General features: G+C 40.6%; 1 protein-coding gene across 1 annotated transcript; it reads left to right on the forward strand.

Annotated features, from left to right (window-relative positions):
- The first annotated feature begins 2,187 nt into the window (after nucleotides 1–2,187).
- SQLE (squalene epoxidase) lies at nucleotides 2,188–19,193 on the forward strand. Its single transcript, XM_054635803.2, has 11 exons — nucleotides 2,188–3,167; nucleotides 5,177–5,429; nucleotides 5,715–5,895; nucleotides 8,526–8,622; nucleotides 12,200–12,313; nucleotides 13,124–13,295; nucleotides 14,071–14,166; nucleotides 14,725–14,867; nucleotides 15,967–16,063; nucleotides 16,489–16,576; nucleotides 17,347–19,193. Exons 1-11 carry the CDS (start codon nucleotides 2,874–2,876, stop codon nucleotides 17,537–17,539), a joined length of 1,728 nt encoding a protein of 575 aa, XP_054491778.1. The 5' UTR covers nucleotides 2,188–2,873; the 3' UTR covers nucleotides 17,540–19,193.
- The last annotated feature ends 522 nt before the right edge of the window (nucleotides 19,194–19,715 follow it).

The following is a 19,715-nucleotide window of genomic DNA, read 5'->3' on the forward strand; positions in this document are numbered from 1 at the left end:
GAAGGCAATTTCTTGGGGTGGAAGGAGAATAATCATGAAATCTTGTTGATCACCTAGTAAGATTTAATTATAGCCTGCAGCCAGAGAAACACCCACACTTACTCATTCCCATACCTTCCATGGACTGCTGCACAGTGGCTACAGGGTGACTTGGACAAAAGAAGACAAAAAGTTCATGTTCTGCAGTGGGTTACACATACCTGTTGTGACCAAAATCACCTTACAGCTTCATCAAGCAGGATCCTCATTGGGTGAAGGGTTTCATGTAGTTTGCACTAAAGGGAATGAAGAAATTCTACTCTAGTCTTAAAATCATCATTCCAGTATCTTCATTCACAGAATTCTGCTTCTATCTGTCTCCTTGCCTACCATCCTTCTTTCTATTAGCCACTTCAGCTTGTTCTGCTCCTTGGTACAGTTCTGACTATGCACTTGCATTAGTGTGGTATTAATTTTCAGCAATTAATTAATTGTTGGTTCATGTATATTAATTTGCATTTCTTAGTCTTCAGAAGGTTTGTGTTGGTTCCAGTAACTTGAAGGCTATGGCACTTCTTGTGTTTGGTCTCTAGCATGAAATACCCAGAAGGGTTAAACACAGTTTAGCTCCATCTGTGGAGATTGGACCATAAGGAAAAGGCATTTTTAGCAAGCACAAGAAGTATTTATAAACTGAATATAGGAAATCGAGTGCAGATGTATTTAAGTCAAGTCTCCAGTGGTTTAGAACTTGTTGACAGCTGTAATAACCCTTGTTCAAACTGGAGAAAAGCAGCTCCTGCTGTGAACATGTTTTTACAGATAGATGTCTATGATTTTGCATGCTACTGCTGCACCAGAATTCATTTCATTGTTTGAGGAATAACCATCATTGTTGGATGAGACCCAGGTTATTACCAAGTAGAAAAATCTGAGTTTGATCTCTCCAGCTCACAGAATCTTTACTTTTAGCCTGAACTGACAGATCAGATGAATGAACCAAAGCCCCACCTCTTAATGGCTTCCAATTTCACCTGGATTTATTCAAAAGTGTCAAACTGGTTTAATCTCATTTTACTGAAGAGCTACCAGATGTTTCTCCCCTCTTCAAAATCTACTCCATTTTACCACTGGAAAGATCTCATCTCCTTTAGCTCCATATGAGTGTGATTGGTTTTGATTATTATTTCACCAGTTCCTGAAGTGCTATCGTGTTTCACAGATTCCTCACTTAAATATTGTTATGCTGTGGTAGACAGACACGTTTGATATTGTTGCATAGCAACAAGTACACAGCCCAAGAAAAGTCACTCTTGCAGAAATGGGAGGACCACAGGTTAGTGCCCTTAAGGAGTTCAAGGCTAAAAGAGGAAACTCAGCTTAATTCGGGGGTGCATCAAAAGCAGGGTGGCTGCAGGATGAGGGAATGGATTCTGCTCCTTGGCTCTGCTCTGCTCTGGTGAGACCTCACCTGAGTGCTGTGGGGAGCCCAACACAACACACACACGGATTCATTCCAATGAGCCCAGACAAGGGCCACAAAGCTGATTAGAGGAGATGCAGCACCTCTCTTGTGAAGAAGGCCAGGAGTGATGGGGCTGTTCAGCTCGGAGAAGCCTCTGTGGAGACCTGACAGCACATCCCAGTGTAAAGGGGCTACGACAGAGCCAGAGAGGGACCTTTCACAAGGGCATGGAGTGACACGACAAGGAGAGATGGCTTCAAAATGAAGAGGAGTAGATTTAGATCAGATATCAGTAAGAAATTCTTTACTGCGAGAGTTGTGAGGCACTGGAACAGGCTGCCCAGGGAAGCTCTGGATCCCTCATTCCCGAAAGCGTTCAACGTTGGGCTGAATGGGGCTTTGAGCAACCTGGTCTAGTGGAAGGTGTCACTGTCCAACCTTCCAATTTCGCTTCCAGCTAAACCGTTCCATGATTCTCGGATTTCTCCGACGGGTGTTGCTTTCTTTCACGTTCCCCGAGCAGGGACATGGCCCTACGGCCGCCCGCTGCCCTCGGCCTACCAGCGCCCCTCAGCGGCCCCGCCCCTCACCGTCACTACGGCAACTCCGCCCCGCCCTTCGCGTCACATCGCCCGGCGGGCGCAAGCCCCGCCCCACCGGCGCTCCGATTGGTCGCTGGCCATAGCGCCATCTCGGCATAGCGCCGCCGATTGGTCGGCGCTCCTGAGGCACGGGCGCGCGGTGCCCGCGGGGCGGCGGCAGCCGTTACTCATTAGCATGGCCGCGGGGCCGCCCCTCCCGCGGGCCGTCCTCGCCATTCGCGCCTATTGCCCCTGGTTCCCTCCCACAGCCTCATTCCTGCGGCGAGGCGCCGCGACCGGGTCAAGGAGGGGGGCAGCGGCACCGCATCTTCTCTCCGTGAGGCGGCTGCGGGGTGCCCTGGTGCGGGCAGGTAGAGCAGAGCATCAGCCGCGCCCCCCTGGGCGTGCACCGTCCTCCCCCCGCCCCGCGTGGCGCCGCTGCCTCATCCCCGGGCGTGAGGGCTCGGCAGCATCGCCGCTGCCAGCCGAGGAGAGTCCCGGCACCGGCCGGGGCTGGGCACGGCCGAGGGGTGACCGGAGGCGGTGAGACGAGCTCCAGCTCCTCCGGCATCGCGTGTCCGGGAGGGGGTTCTTGAGAAGACGTTTTATACATCGTTTTTTTCCGGTTTCGGAATCTCTATCCAGGCTCCTGTGGCAGCCTGGCGAGGTGGGGCTTGTTCCTCTTCTGTGGCTCTGTGTTTTTCCATTGAAATCTCCCCACCTTCCAGTGAAAAGGAGATCGTCGCTTTTCTATAGATACGTTTTTTCATCCCTTCCACGAAACCCTATTTTCGGCAGCATCCATCTGCGGCAAAGCTTTGGAGCCACAACCGAGATCAGTGACCCTCATGATGTGGACCTTTCTGGGTATCGCCTCTTTCATTTACGTGTATAAAAAGTGTGGAGACCTCATGACTTACGCTAACAAGGAGGTGCTGCTCTCCGTGCTGGTGTTTTTCTCGCTCGGCTTGGTGCTGTCCTACAGGTACCACTTCAGGGGGCCCAGGCAGCGGCAGCAGCAGAAGCAGAAGTCGCACCTGGGGATGCTCTCTGATCTGCTTTCAGCTTTGCCGCTGGTTGGCTTCTTCTGGGCCAAACCCACCCCGGCGTCTCAGCAAGTTGAACAGCCCAAATCCAGAAAGGTAAGTTGGATTCAGGCGCGGCATGTGAGGTGGAAAGTCCTGCTGCTCCTCCCTCTGTGGCCACTGACCCTCTGCCCTGGAGAGGGAAAAGAGCTAAGAAAGGGGTGGACAGGGTTTGTCTTTAGATGCTGGATGTTTGATTTGTCGTATTTTGTGTCAGTTTTGGATGGCAAAAGAAAGAGTGAAACTTAAGTGGTAGACCAGGGGTTTTCTAGTATCAAAACAAATATGTTTTAAGAAAGGTTTGGAGTAAAAGCTTATTGTAGTAGCAGAAAAATATCTTCGGTTGCCAGTCTGTTTTAGAGCTGAAGGACTGGAGAATCTCTCCTATGAGGAGAGGCTGAGTGACTGTCCCCAACAGAAGGCTGTGTGTAAATACCTGCAGGGAGGGTGCAAGGAAGGCTGTGCCAAGGCTTTTTCCATCAGTGCCTGGTGACAGAATGAGAGGTGCTGAGCACGGACGGAAGCAGAGGATGTTTGCTCTGAGCATTAGGAGGCACTATTTACTGTCAGGGTGACTAAGCACTGCAACGTTCCCAGAGAGGTGGAAGAGCCTCCATCCTTGGAGGTATCCGAAACAGGGCCCAGGCCAGTCTGCTCTGACCCTGCTTGAACGGGGGCTTTGGACCCCATGATGTCCGAAACCGTTTCCAACCTCTGCCATTCTGTAACTCTCTGATGAGCTTCATAATATTTATGGATAAAACACATTTGTTTATGCAACTGCAGATGGAGTTACTGGGAAATGATTGCTGACCTATTGCTTGTACAATAGGTGTAGGACTTGCTCAGATAGTCAGTCTGTTCCCTTGCTGTGGAACAAGTGGAGAGCTGTAGGGGGTGCCTGGAGCTTAGCTGGAGTCCTGCCATCCAAGACTATGAACTGGACATAGATATCCAGTACATCTCTGGTCAGCACTATTTGGCTCCTTTCCTGTGTACTTCTGGGCAATTTCACATGAGCACTGACCCCTCACACAGAAATACATGAAACTCATTTTGGCTGCAAGTCAAAGGTTATTGATTTTTATTTAATTTTTCTCTTCAAGCCTGCCTTTTCCAATTTCTTGTGTTACCTGAATTCAGATAGTTTTGCACTGTCTTGCTGTATTGTAAATACAAACATGACTCTAGGCCACTAAAAATTCTGGTGTCAGTGTGTTTCACTGATGCAATCATATTTTACCAATGTCAGCGCTGCAGTGCTGAGGCATTTGTGAAAGACTGAATTGAACTCTCATCTATCAGCTGAAGAAATGATTTGCAGCTTTGCATTGGAGTTGCCCTTAAAATTATTTTCCACCTTGAAGTGTATGTGATTAGGTGCTATTGGGGAAGGTTCTATAATAGAGCTGATTTAAGATACCAGTTCTGTATTCACTGATGTCCAGTCCAATATATGTCAATTCTTAACAGCTTTAAATATAGATGAATGGTGATTTTGCTTATACTTTTAGACGTTACATGAGTTTTCATTTCAGGACTATTTCTTAAAAGCATTTCCCAGGCAGCTGCTTCTGCTGACACTTTTTCATTCTGAATATTACCATAAGTTGCTGTTTAGTTAGTGAGGTAGGTTCAGTTAGAGTATAATTTAAAAGGAGTATGTTTTCCAGAGAAATACATTTTCCAGCAAATCTAATACCTTTTTCATTAAAAAGTGCTAAGGCCTCCATGCTGGAGTGGTTCACTGGCATGAAGGTATCAGTCTTACTTTATAGGACAAGAATATGGGACAGCCTTTTCTTACTGCCTTTTATAGCAGGTTTTAGCCAGGGTCTTGATTTGCAGCAGTATTGTTTTTTCTTTTCTCTACTTGTTGTGCTTTTGTTGCCTTGTAGAGTATGACACATTCAATTTTGGACAAAACTAAACTGCAAGATGCCTTCCAACTACCAATGCACCCTCAGTAGCCTGCCTCAGAGTAGAGCTGCTCCAAAGTCAGCCCTCTTAACAAGGTTATGGTACATATCCATTGGCGTGTGTAACTTTGGCTTTGTTTTCTAAAGGGTAAAAGAGAAGTGAACTTCTCAGATGTATATCTGACAGAGACTGCTCCAAACACAACACTGTCACCCCAATATGATCCAGAAATTATCATTGTGGGATCAGGTGTCCTTGGTTCTTCCTTGGCCACGGTGCTTTCAAGAGATGGAAGGAAGGTGACTGTGATAGAGAGGGATCTGAAAGAACCTGACAGGATAGTTGGAGAATTGCTGCAGCCTGGAGGATTCAATGCTCTTCGAGACTTGGGTCTTGAAGGTGGGTACATTTCAAAGTGTAAATAGATCTGTAACACAAGAGTTACTATGCTTGACAATGTATTTAGTAAAAGCATGCCTGCAGGAAAAATTAGGAAAAACATTATCTGCACTTAACATTTTAATTAAAATCACTTGTGTATTTCCAGTTTGCTATTTTGAAAACTCTTTCAATATGTGTATTTTGTTTAAGAAAATTGGACCCTGTGTAAAGAAATGCCTTTAATAAATAATTAGGCTTTCTTAAAGACTTGTTTTAATCTTTCTGTTGGCTTTTATCTTGCAGATACAGTAGAAGGCATTGATTCACAAATAGTAAATGGTTACATAATTCATGATCTAGAGAGCAAATTGGAGGTTGAGATTCCTTATCCAACATCTGAAGACGGACGCGTGGCCAGTGGAAGATCTTTTCATCATGGCCAGTTTATCATGGGCCTCCGAAGGGCAGCTATGGCAGAGCCCAAGTGAGTCACGTTGTGAACAGCACAGTTGGGATCCAGAGATTCAGAAGCATTGTTCCCATCATTTCTATGAGATTCCTTAACCATTTCCCAACCCAGAGGGCTGTGATGAGCAGGAGTGAGAGAACGTAGCAGCTAGAGTTACTCATTCTGATCTCTGTAGACAAGTTCATAGGTTACATACACATATATCACACTTTGGGACAACTTAATCTTTAAGGGAGTATGGGCTTTAAATATTGGGCCAGATATTTGCCCATCTGTGTGAGAGAAAAGTTCACAGGCAAAGGGTTGATTTTCTTCTGCTGATTCTTGGATTTGGCATTTTACCAGAAGTAGTGACCTCTTCTTGGTGAGCAGTGCACAGAACTTCTTTAGGCAAGGCATGAGTGGCAAATCTGGCACTATTTGTTAGGTCACAGAATGGTTTGGGTTAGAAGGGATGTCCTTTAAAGGTCAGGTGGTCCAACCCTCCTGCACTGGGCAGTAGCATGTGGCTTTGACACTGATGTTATCAGTGATGATAGAAAGCAAGCGTTTACATTTGTATGTTGTTTTGCTTTCTTTTTTGACAGCAAGAAGTAAGCCAAAGTAACTAAAAAGGAGCATTAAATGGAAGTAGCTCTTTCTAGTTAATAATTTGTATGTTTCAGAATCTTGAAGACAATTTCTTTTCATAATTAAAAGAAAAAATTGGTGTTTTCTCTTAACTGTTTTCTTTCTTCTATAAAGGAGATGAGAAGTAAACTTCTATTGAAATAGAATAGATTCTAGGTGCTGCTTTCTGTGTGGTATTTTTTTTTGTATTGTCTTTTTTCCCCCCTAAATAATTTTTTCCCCTAAGAATATCATAATGCCATCTGTCCCTTGTAAAGGGACAGATGGCATTATCATATTTTTACCTGACATCTTTATTCTGAGGTGGAAAATTGCTTTCTCCTTTCATATTTGTTATATCATATGAATTACTAAAAGTGGCACTAAAGATAGCAGCTCTGTAGTACAGTTACAATTAATGGTGACTGAGTTCACTAGCTCTGAAAGCTAAAGCCTTCTTGAGGCTCTAAGTTCAATGAAATTTGGGTATCTGAGTGCTCAACTTGTGGGAAAAACTCCAGTAGCTGTACACAGTCTTTTACTTGCAAAAATCATGTTTGTGACTTGAATGAAATTCTTTCCCATTTTCCACACACTCCTGGATGTTTGTTCTGCGTATGCTTGCTTGCCATTTAATTTGGGGCATAGAAAACTGCATGTTTATGTGCAGTGAAAGATCAAGAACTCTTAATAGTGCCAGGAGATTTTGGCTTTTATTACAAAGCTTTTGAAGATATAGGGGATTATTATTAGTGGTTAGTATATCCTCTTTATAAGCACTAGGCAATATGAATGTATTTCAGATAAGTAAAGTTATTTTTGCTGCAGAAGGAGGTAGGGCATCATTGGTTTATAATAATAAACTAATAATATATAATTATAAACTCACTTATAGTGGATGAGAATGTGATGAAAAAGTGAGCACTCAGGTAACTGAAATGACAGCTATAATAGAAACTTAGAGCTGATAGGATCTGCAGGACTCTGATTCCCTGGCATGCTGCTGCAGTGCCTTGCTGTTGAGGTTTCTGTTGAGTGCTCACTCATAACCATTCATATTTTGATACAGCCAACATGCCTGTTTATTGTCAAATTAAGCCCGTCATGAGCTGCTCTGAAATGTCTGTGCTGCATGCCAGGGGAAAAAACCATTAATTGAGATGCTTGTATTCCTTTTAAGAGCCTAAAATAGCAAACTGTTGTATTCTCACATGCACCTTGAGCTCAGTTCTTAAAGCTGTGGAATTACATCTGAATATGGAATATTTGCAGGAGATTGAGTGTCCCATTTCAAGCTGCTTAGTCTGAAGTGCTGTGAGCAGGTCTAAGAGCTTGGACCCAACAAAGAATATAAGTTTAGAGAGATTTAATTTCTGAACTCAAAATAGCTCTGATTGGGAGATGGAAGCAGGGTATGCTCCACTCGAACATGTTAGCAGAACCTTAAAAGCATAAATAGAAAAAATCCAGAACTCTCTCCCAAATTCCTGAGGTGGCAAACTAGATATCTGTGTCCTAAGCAGGTTAGGTTAGTTTGGGCTGCTCTGAGAATTACGTGCCTGACTTTTATCTAGTATTCATGTTAAGGGTTTAAGTGCTGCTGATCCTGCTCTTTAATTCTTCTCAGTTAGTTCTTACCTGCATTGTCAGTGATTCCTAGCTTTTAGCAGGGATAACACAGGCTGCTCCCTGATTTCTGACCATTATTAGGTGTGAAACTCCTCTCAGCATCTCTCATAGGGCCGTGGGGCACAGCTGGAGATTCTACTAAGTGACAGGATGTTTATGATAAACAGTATGGTCTTTTGAATATTCAGGTATCAAACCAAAGGTAGTGTCAAAGTGAAATTTATGACCAACACTTTTTGACATTTAATGTGGCTTCAGAAAGTGTTCAAGAACCCTTCTTTTGCAAAATCTTAATCATGTTGGCAGAGACAACATTGTTGAAAATTTGGTTTTCTATCTTTGTCTAGTGCCTTGAAATGCTGGCATCATTAATCCTCCTCTGTTTTAACTCCTCTGTTTCCTTTCAGTGCAAAATTCATTGAAGGGACTGTGTTACAGTTACTTGAGGAAGATGACTGTGTTGTGGGTGTTCAGTACAAGGACAAAGAAACTGGTGACACTAAGGTAAGAGCTTTCTGTTATAATCTTTGTTAAACTGTTGAGAAAATTGAGGGTTGCTTTACATATATAATTTTTTAAAAGCTTCTATTTCAGACCACTGGTACAGAAGTAATGTAGTTATCAAGAAAGCCAAAGATTCAATAAAGGGAGATTATTTTCTAGTGCATACAGTCTGGGAATATGGGAATTCTTGTTACAACTTCTTATGAAGCTTCTGCTTTCAGTTTCTCTGGAGAATTCAGTTCATTATTTGTTTCATTATTCATATGTCTGGTGTGGTGGTATCATTGTGGTTTCTCTGGGTCTGGATTGAAGGCACTTGAGATGGTATTTCATGTTTGGACTCAAGTGTTTATTATTTCTTATCAGTAAAACAGTCTCCCTACTGTGAGTTCAGCAGCATTTCGTTAGCAAGGCACAAAATGGCCAACAATCTCTTGTTACAAGGTCTTTTAAGACTAAACTATCCAATTAAGAACTGACACCTACGTTATTTTCCCTTTTTACCCAATAACTGATCCCAAAGAGCCCACATTGAGGAGTTTTCTCTCCAATTACAAAATGCCACCCAAACTCATAAAGAAGATGGAAGAAGCAGCATGAAGAAGAAACCCAGGATGACACCCTGTGCCCTCCATCTTGCTTCCATCCACAACATACTAAAAATCCCAAAACCTAAATTTCTCACCAAGTGATACACCTACACTATTCTCTATAATCTATTTCACACTTTTGTGGATTCTGGTCTATCTTGAAGCCTAGGAAACTTTCTCCATGAATGAGGGTCAAAGTCAGTGCTCCCCTGGGGGTCAGGACACCCCAGAGCAGGCAGAGAAATATTCCCAGTGCTCTGGGTTTCCACAGTCTGGAGTTTAAAGTCTTTCAAGAGTTTCTGGTGAAAAGAAAAATATATTAAGATTTGTGCTTCAGCTGCATGTAGTGGTCTGCATTTCCACATATACTTCCACCATCTAGTGAGGGACTGAAAATGAAGAAATTACTTTTTGATAGTGAAAGTTCTGTCTTGTCATTTCTTGGATGACAGAAAAAAAATTTTGGCAGCTAAACTGCTGGCTAAATGCTATGAAACTGTGTGAACTTAGGAGAGACCAGTTTTTCTCCAGGAAAACCAAATTTGTGATCATCTTTGTGTACTTTGAAGTTCCTTTGTTGCCTAAAGTTATGTAGATGCACTCTGATGGGAAAGATGGGAACCTGCCCATGCTGTGCTCCCCTCCTTACTAGATGGAGAAAGTCCCTGAGTAGCTGGAAGATCCTGCTCAGATCTCTAAGATCAGACGTCTCTGACATCTTTCCATCTCTAAGTCATTTAGAGATGGGACTGGTGGCACAGAACCAAATAGGAGAGAGCCTTTTAAAAGTACTTGCCAAAGCTTAGGGGAGCAAGCTGGTTTTAGACTGTCCTCACACAAGTGCCATTTCAGCCACTCAATGGCTAAGTGCTGCAACAGAGCAGAGAAGTAACAACACCCTTGACCCCTCTTGAGGTAGCTGGAGGAGGAGTGAGTTCCAAGTCTGTTCCTTGGTCTGTTTTAGCTGCCATGTAAAATAAATGAAACTGTATTAGGAAAGAGAATAAACCACTGAATCACAGGTATGGGAAAGACAGGGATATTCGAGAGGAGGAGGATTTTTTGCAGGGAGAAGGGTGTTTGTTGGGATTTATTTCCCAAATTCAATTGGCTTTATCATCCGGAACATAGAAGGGTGTTTTTGTTTTATTTTGTTTGAGGGGTAGAAGGAGAACGTGCATGTTTTGTTTTGAGCTCTGTTTTTAAGCTTCACACACTTATGGATGTTATTGTTGTAATTTTAAGTGTGGCTTATTTGAACACGGGGTGACCAGTGTTCTAGCCTGCATCTTTCCTGAAAGTCTGGATGTTGTTCTAAAGGCTTTAAGTTTCCTGTCTCTATACTGGGGATGAACAAATTCATGTTTTGCACTGAATGCTAAAGTTCTGTGGCTGGAAAGAGCTGTTTCATTTGCTGGCTTAGATCTTCTTTGATTTTAGAAATCTGGTATATAAGAAATTTCCATTAAACATTTCTATTTACTGTGTTTCCCTACCTGGGAGTTTTTACAGCTAGGAAGCTCTTAGCTGAATAAAAACCCCAAACTCAAGCCTGTTTGCATTCCTTAGCCTGCTTTTATAAAGAAAAGTGCCTGTGCTGTGTATGTGTTTTTCTGTTCTTTCCATCCTACGGTCTCCACCACATTACTTCTGAGATTTTTATTCTCTTAAATGAGGTTCAAACTAGCCAGTATGCTAAAACTTATACAGTGTTTCAAAACTAGGCAACTGAATAGGCTCAAATTTAATTGTGTTGACTGTGGAAGAATTGTAGCATGAGTGTTCTACTCATTAGACAGCAGGAAACTGATATGGACAGGTGACTTTGGTCTAATTGCAGGAAAAATTAGAGCTTGCAGTCATCCAAGCTAGGAATCCATAGGAAAGAGGTGAATTCATAGTAGAGGTAACTCTACTCAGGAGCTCACTTCTATAAGAACAGGTGCATAAAACATGTTTTATCTTACTCACATCTACTGTCATCTGATTTTGTCCAACTTCCCTTCACACAGCAAAAGATGTTAAGGTTTGTGTGACCAAGTGGAGTCAGACTTGAAGATCCTTGCGAGTCCCCCCCAACTCAGAATATTCTATGATTTTATGAATTCACTCCAATACTGGTGGCAACTGCTCATAGAGGAACTCACTGAGTGACTCACCCATAGAATAGTAAAAGATTTCCTAGGAGTACTAATGAAACACAGTGTGCTTTTTTTGCCTTACTTACAAACTGAAAGCTTAAAAGGAGAAATACTTCTTACTGCTTATACCAAGCAGATGAAATCACTGAAAGCTGAGTACTAATGCTTGTTGTAAATCTATTGTCATTTGAAGTTCAATCACTGAATATATTGACACTGAGAAAGCTGTAGATAGAAGGAAACACCTACCTTTAAATGCTTCCTAGAATAATAATGTTGTTGTATGACCATAAAAGTAAAAGGCATAAAAGTACATTTTAGTAACTGGAATTATGTTCAAGAAGAATGTTTGTGTTAAGCATTAAGAATTTGCACAGACCTTCAGGCTGAACCTGGTGAGTTTACTCAGATTTGTATTTTGTCCATATATATACTATTTGTCTAGTTCCTAAGTAAATTTGGAACTGCTCAGAGCTCTCTTTGCGGTCTTTTAAAGAAGAGCCTATGTGCTTACAGCTTGTCAGTTTGTTATACTTTGGTTTGGTTTTCTTTAGCTGCTTATACATAGTTCTTTAATTTGAAATTCATTTTGTTTTCTTTTTTCTTCTGTGAGCGTTACAGCCTGAAGGGAGCAAATACTTATCTTTATTCTATACAGTTCCCATAGCTGTATTTTCTAAAAAAGCTGGAGTATATTGTTAGATCAGCTTGTGTAGCAAATAGATAAGTATGAATACAAGGAAGGCATACCCCACAGTATTTTTAATACCTATGTTGGGAATTGCTTCTCATTGTTCTGTAGCAAAATTGATGGTGTCTTATCTTTATTTTTCATTTATGCTGCAGGAACTTCATGCTCCACTTACAGTTGTAGCTGATGGACTTTTCTCCAAATTCAGGAAAAACTTGATATCCAGCAAAGTTACTGTTTCATCCCATTTTGTTGGTTGCATTTTGAAGGTAACTTTTAAGTAGAATACTATATAAACCACTATGCTGTTGCTGAAGGTGGGGCACCCTGTAACCTATATGAACAGTTTTGCCTTCAGGACCTACAAACTTCAAGAGAGAAGGCGGTGTCCTGGTTTTGGACTGGGAATCTGGGTTGGTAGCTGGGTGGTTGGAGAATCCAGGCAGAAATCCTGTCTGGTTCTTTCACTCTGTGTCTGCTGCATTAACTGATGCATTAACAGCAAAAATAATTAAGCATGAACTGAAGCTAACAGAATTTTCACTAGACTGGGAACACTGAGTGGTAGGAACTCCAGTACTTTTTGGGTCTCTAATCCAGTTAGCACTGCCCAAGTTTGTCTACTTTTGGAATCTCCTTTAAGATCTCTTTAGATAAGGCCCTGTGATTCTTCTTCAGTTGTGTCTCCAAGTAGTTATATTTAGACTAGTGGATTTCTTTCCCTCCCACCACTTTCTTTATGAAAGGAAAACAAAATTATCTTACTGAAAACTCCTGCATTGATTATGTTACAGGTTTTTAATGGCATATATTAAATCTTGGTGAGGCATTCAAATGAAATGGATAAGTTACTGATTCTAGTAAATATTAATATGTATTGGCAAAAGAATTGTTGCTACACTGAAATTCAGAACTTTCTTTTTGAAAACATTTCTTCATTCAAGAGAATAATAACACAAGCTTAATATGATAGAGAATTTTATTTAAAAGTGTTTTAGAAAATTAATTTTGTATGTCTGATGTTTAATACCCTTTCATTAATCAGTCTCAATCTTTCTTCCCCTTCTTTTCTTTTTAAGGATGCATCACAGTTTAAAGCTAATTATGCTGAACTTGTTTTAGCTAAAACAAGTCCAGTGCTAATCTATAAGATTTCTTCAACTGAAACTCGGGTCCTTGTTGATATTCGAGGGGAAATGCCAAAAAATTTAAAAGAGTACATGATTGAGACCATTCATCCACAACTACCTGGTGAGTCTGGAAAGGCTTCTAGAGAATTGTTACATTTATTTATGTCAAAAAAAAGGAGACACATTTCATTGAATTAATAGAAACGTGTGGCTTTTTCCGTGTGCACAGTCACTGTTTCAGGAGCCATTTACCCTTCTTTGGTTGCACACCACACAAGACACAGAAGTTTGTTCAGCTCACATCTGTGAGGTCAGCAGTTCAGCTCTGGGGTCCCCAGCACAGGAAGGACATTGACTTGTTGGAATGATCCAGAGGAGGCCACCAAGTTGACCGGGGGGGTGGAGGGCCCCTCCCATAGGAGAGGTTGAGAGAGTTGGATTTGTTCAGTCTGGAAAAGAGAGGCTTTGGGGGGACCTAATTGTGGCCTTCCAGTACCTGAAGGGACTCTACCAGAAAGATGGGGCAGAACTATTGACAAGGGCATCAGTGACAGGACAAGGGGGATGAGTTCAAATAGAGAGTAGGTTTAGATTAGATATTAGGAACAAATTATTTACTGTGAGGGTGGTGGGGCACTAAAACAGGTTGCTCAGGGAGGTTGTGGTTGCCACATCCCTGGACATGTTGAAAGACAGGTTGGATGGGGCTCTGAGCAGTCTGGTTGAGGGAAAGTCTCGCCTCCCATGGCAGGGAGGTTGGCACTACATGATCTTCAAGGTCCCATTCCAACCCACACCATTCACTCTGTGATATCCCAAAGAGATTAAAATGCATTGTATATAAATTTTTTGTGTCTTTGTCTAACTACTGTAACTAAAATATTTGGTTGTTGCAGATCATTTAAAGGAGCCATTCTTAATAGCAGTTCAGAATGATCGTTTAAGGACTATGCCAGCCAGCTTCTTGCCTCCCTCAGCTGTAAACAAGAAAGGTGGGTATTATGAAATAAAAGGAGGAAAAAAGGCATTATAAACATCTTCTGGGGCATAAGACTTTGTTGTCTTGGATGTATATTTGTTGTTCAATTTAACTGTCTCATAAATCTTCTATAAAAAATAATGTTTTGAAAATGTGTACCTTGGGCAACATTTAACTGGAATGTTTACGTTGACACCAGATGTTAAGTCAATGCCTGCTTTATCTGTAAGTTTAATTTACTCAGTTGCTCAAGCTTATACAATGTGGCCTTTCTAAGAAAAAAAATGATAAAAAATTAAAGAAATTAACTTAAAAAGTGTGTTCTTTGACACATGAACATGCATACCTATAGAGAAAAAATAGTTTGACCTTGATTATCTTTAAGCTTTTTTAAGCCTTTAAATTAAAAGACATACTTTGTGGTTTTTGCTTTTTATTTTCTAGTTGCTATACATCTTATTTTCTGGTGGGAATGAATTCTTAGTAAGTTTGATGTTTTTTATAGAGGATTTCAATTTTAAGATTCCATAGCAGATGTGCAGTATCCTATTGTTTTTTCTCTTCTACCTAGGTGTTCTTCTTTTAGGAGATGCATATAATATAAGACACCCTCTAACTGGTGGAGGAATGAGTGTTATTTTAAATGATGTTAAAATATGGAGAAGTTTGCTCCAGGATATCCCAGACCTTTATGAAGATTCTGATGTTCTTAAGGTGATTCTTTATTTTGGACTTATTTTAGACAGCTTGTGCTGCACTTCAGTGACACACTTCTAAGTTTTATGCAACTCAGAACAAGTAAGTTACTGGTGAGGCATAGCAGTTTTCAAAGCTTTGGCTGGAATAATCAGATATCAGGCATTCACCAGTGGGTGTGAATTAACTGCTGTGCTGTTTCAAGACTGCACACGGACCTGCTGTGTTTTCTTAAGGAGACTTGTGTGCTGTGTCTAGTCAGGATGCTTTGCTGGGATAACCTGATATTCCCATTTTCATAGGGCATTTTTAACCAGATTGATCCTAAATGTGGTGGGTTTGAACCATTACACTTATGTGAGTGGAACTTGGACAATAATGAGCTTGTGTACTCAGTCTTTCAAGAGACATCTCAGCCTCCACTGGCCTCTTGCCTGCTGCATTAATCTGAGTAGTAAATTAGAAGGGATCCTTCTTTCCCAGGATCTGCTCCATCGGTGTTCATGCAAGGTTTATTTTTTCTGTGATACTTAGTCCCAGAATTCTAATGAGTAGATAATAAGATTTATTTATTTGTTTACTGTTTTTAACAGGGCTAGGCATATTGTCCTGGCTAAATTACAGGTAGTGTATTGTAGACTACAAGTAGATGATTCCCAAAGTGCATTTGAAAATTGAGAGGCACCTAGAGGAACCCTGTATGCCAGGACAGTTCAAGACTTACCCGAAATTGTCTCACCACATGCAGACACTTTTGTGGCAGCTAGTCACCTCAGACTTGGTCATTTCCTATTTATTACCAGTAAATTGAGGGAACTAGCTGAGCATTATCCTTCAAGTTTCAGCTGTATCCCAGACACCCCCTGTAGGATGAGAAACATGCTCTGGAACTACCTTTTCCCTCCTATATTTAAGGTAAAGGGAGCCTGGATAACTGGTTCAACAAGTTTTTGAAATTCCTTAATGACCTAGCTTGGAATCAATCTAGCATATCACTAAATCCCTTCTACATATCCATGAGCATGACTCTTGCCACCTTGCCTCTTTGGGAATCTTTTGAATGTTCCTTTGTATTTACTGACAGAAATATTTCTTTTTCTTTTTTTTTTTTTTTCAGGCAAAAAGAACATTTTACTGGTCAAGAAAAAAATCTCATTCTTTTGTAGTGAATGTTCTTGCCCAGGCACTTTATGAGCTCTTTGCTGCCACAGATGGTAAATATATCTTAAAGTTAACCTCTGATTAATTACAACTTGGTAAATAAATATGACTGGGAAGGGGATGTCCATGTCTGTGTGTGTATATATTGTTATATATTGAAAATATATCAATCAAAGAATTTAAATTAGTTTTCTTGTGTTCTCTGCCTAGATTTTTAGATAGAGTTTTAGCATTGTGAAGGCAAGTCTGGAGTTAGGACTAAATAACAAACCAAAGAAAACAATTGTCTGTTAATATGAAAATATGTAGACTCTGTAAGACTACACTTTGTAAAAATAAAAGTAGCCTAAAGTCCAGCTGAATTGAACAGAACAACAGCTACCAAAGTCCTGCATTTAATATCAGTATTGTACATGCAGAAAAATGTTTCAGTATGTGTTGATTATATCTGTTTTATTAATTTTAATTAATTTTGTAGATTCCTTGCATCAGCTAAAGAAAGCCTGTTTCCATTACTTCAGACTTGGAGGAGAATGTGTTGCAGGTCCTGTTGGATTGCTCTCAGTGTAAGTTCACTGTGCTGGCAGGGGTTATTGTGAGCCCCTGAGAGATCTGCTTTGCTGCCATCAGGCTGCTCAACACAGGGAGGATGGCCCACATGAGCCTAGGTTTTAAGATTATACTGAAGGTTGGAACTATATGAGAAATTGTGTCTTTAAGTGCTGGTTTGTTTTTTTTTTCTTTTTTTTTTTTTTTCATGCATAAAAAGGCCACTAAAAAGCTGGTAGCCCCTAGTGTAGGTGGCTCAGGAATTTGAATAAGGTAGAGGGGTCCAGAGGAGCTGGTGGAGATGTTTCCTACTTGACAAGCTGAGAGTAGTGTTGGGTGAGGCCTCCCATGAAAACCTGTAAGGAACAAGGAAATCTCTAGCTAGGAAGGTGTTTGAATGACCTCTCAGAAATTTGTGAATGCACAGTAAACCCTACTACTCTGAACATGGGAGAATGTGCTTTTATATTTCTCTCCTTTTGGACTGAGAGCTAAAACTGAAAAGCCTGTTTAAAATATTCCTTTGGGGGAAGACAAAGAGTAAGAGGTAGACAAAGAGAACTAGAAATGAAGAGAAAGCAGCAGTGTATGTTGGCCTTGCCATAGAAGGGGATGCAGAGTGTGGAGCAGCCCAAGAAAACCAAGTTTGTATTTTTCAGTTGAGTTGGCAGGACCAGATCTGCCTAAATCAGAAGGGGGTGTGTGATCTCTATTTGTAAAATGGAAATTTTTCAGTTCTTTTTGATGCTGTTTATTTACTAGTTTTATCTGTTTATTTTTAATGCAGGTTATCTCCCAAACCAATGGTACTGATTGGCCACTTCTTTGCTGTGGCCTTGTATGCTGTTTATTTTTGCTTTAAGTCAGAGTCCTGGATCACCACGCCTCGAGCAATTTTCAGTAGTGGAGCCATTCTTTACCGGAGCTGCTCTATAATATTTCCACTTATTTACTCTGAAATGAAGTATTTAGTCTATTAAAATCCAGGGGAAAGTGACTGGAGGAAGAAAGCATGAAAATCACAATGCCTTCAAAATCTTTGGACGTGTATTATTTAATATTGTATCATGTTCTCCTCAAAATGCAATTTCCTTGATAAGGTTTTAACTTAATTTTGGTTTTGTGGTTCTATACATATATATTATATGTAAATATTTTTTCTTTGCAATTTAAGTTCAAAAAGGAGTTAGCTGTTTACAAAGACCATAATTAAGTGTTGACGTGGTAGATAATTGCCAGTTTTGACAGAATTTCTTTCCTTGCTTTATGCATTGCTGAGTGCACCACTAATATTAATAAACTGAGAAGTGAAAATTGTAAACCATATGCTGCTATTATCCTTCATGCTTTTTTCTGTTCAGTAGTTCCACAGACTTTATTACTGTGAAATAGCATAATATTCTCGATTTGGTTATTCCATTAGGATTTGCATCTGTTCTGTTTCAGTTGCAGCTAAGATACTGGTCTGTTGACACTTAAAAGGACACTGTAAAGGATGTCAGATCTTGATGTGTCACTATATCTTTAATTTCAGTTACTGTTGCAAGTGCCATGTTGCTCTTCTGAATTCCTTCTTTACACCAGAATTCATTTTAACAAGTAATAACCAAATCTTTGCTTTGTTGGCTACTGCAATGCACTCAGGTAGTGAAAGCACATGTTTTTGAAAATTTCTTCTCATTTCCTTTCAAAACCTTGGAAGTTTGGGGTTGTTCTGCTTGGTGTGTGTGCAACTGAAGTTTAACACTGCCATGAACTGAAGCACAGCAACAAACTGTATCCACTGAAACAAATTAAGTCCAGGCTATTTCCAGTAGACAGTAATCTTTAATATTACTTCTGAAAATTAATGAAAAGCACCATGAAAGTGTCCTTTTAATACTTGGAGTGTGGTGGGATTATTTTTCCTGTAGGAATTACTGCATGCTACTAAAGAGTTCATGTCTATTCCTATTGGTCACTATTCCTCTTGATGTTACCAGTGTGATTTCCTTTGCTCTTGTGCATCTGCATTTTCTCTGCCTTTCTTATGATTTGTTTGGATATCACTGTATGGCTCTGCTCTTTTGGCATGCCTAAACAATCACACATGGGTGCAGCCAGCAGTCTGGAGAGTAGTAACAGGTTTTTATTCTTCTGTACTGGTGAAACTGTGACTCTACCTTGAAAATGACAGATTGCATAAGCTGTGTATAAACATCCATTTTATCTTGGACTGTGAGAAAAATCTGTGGAGAGACTTTATTTAGTATTTTATTTGATGGATATTTCAAATGACTTTTTCTTTTCCAGAAGCAAAAGTATGTATATTTTTCTAACCATGATCACTTTTGATACCCTCTGAAATTACACTCATCATGAATATGTCTATGTTGAAACTTTAGGGTAAAGTACTAATATTTTCAAATATCATTATATGTGGTAACTAAATTATGCCCCTTTAAGGGTACACAAAGTTTGCAGGATTTATACAAGTGTTTTCAAAATTTGTGACAATTTTGAAAATATTGATTAATTTTACATTTTTTATTTTTTTATATTATTTGCAGTCAGTCTCTTTAAAATCATGGATAAAAAGTCCTGAGCCAAATACACATCCTCAGCTTACGTAAATAAAAAGTTATTATATCTGTAGATTATTTTTGTCGTGTGTCTCTGCTTAAATGTACATATATATGTAAGAACTTTTTTCTTTCTTGTCCTGAATTCAGTGCCTGGTTAAGTGTCTTGGTCAGGGTAGCAATCACTTATTGGAAATTGCTGGGGGGGAGATAAATGGTATGTGTGTGTGTGTGTGTGTGTGTGTGTGTGTAAGAAGGATCAACCTGAAAATGTGACCATGAAATGTCTGCATGCCTTGCCCTCAGGGCAAGAGGAGAGGCCTACTTTTAATTATCAGACAGAATGGGATCATTGGGACACAGCAGCACAGGATGGGGCTTCAGGCTGAGATTGCTGATGAGCTGGACTTTGGTATGTTGGCTGGGTGCCTACTCCAGCTGGTGGTGGCCCACCAGCTCTGCCCCAGAGAAGAGCTGCAGGGCAGAATTTCAAGCTGTGTTCCATGGTCGCTGACTGCAGTTATTTTCTCATGGATGCAGAGGGATGTTGGGTGGTGGAGGAGAAGTCATGAGAAAAGCAGTTCTTGAGTCAGCT

Source organism: Agelaius phoeniceus, chromosome 1 (assembly GCF_051311805.1).
Source record: "Agelaius phoeniceus isolate bAgePho1 chromosome 1, bAgePho1.hap1, whole genome shotgun sequence".
In the NCBI taxonomy this organism is placed as follows: Eukaryota; Metazoa; Chordata; class Aves; order Passeriformes; family Icteridae; genus Agelaius; species Agelaius phoeniceus.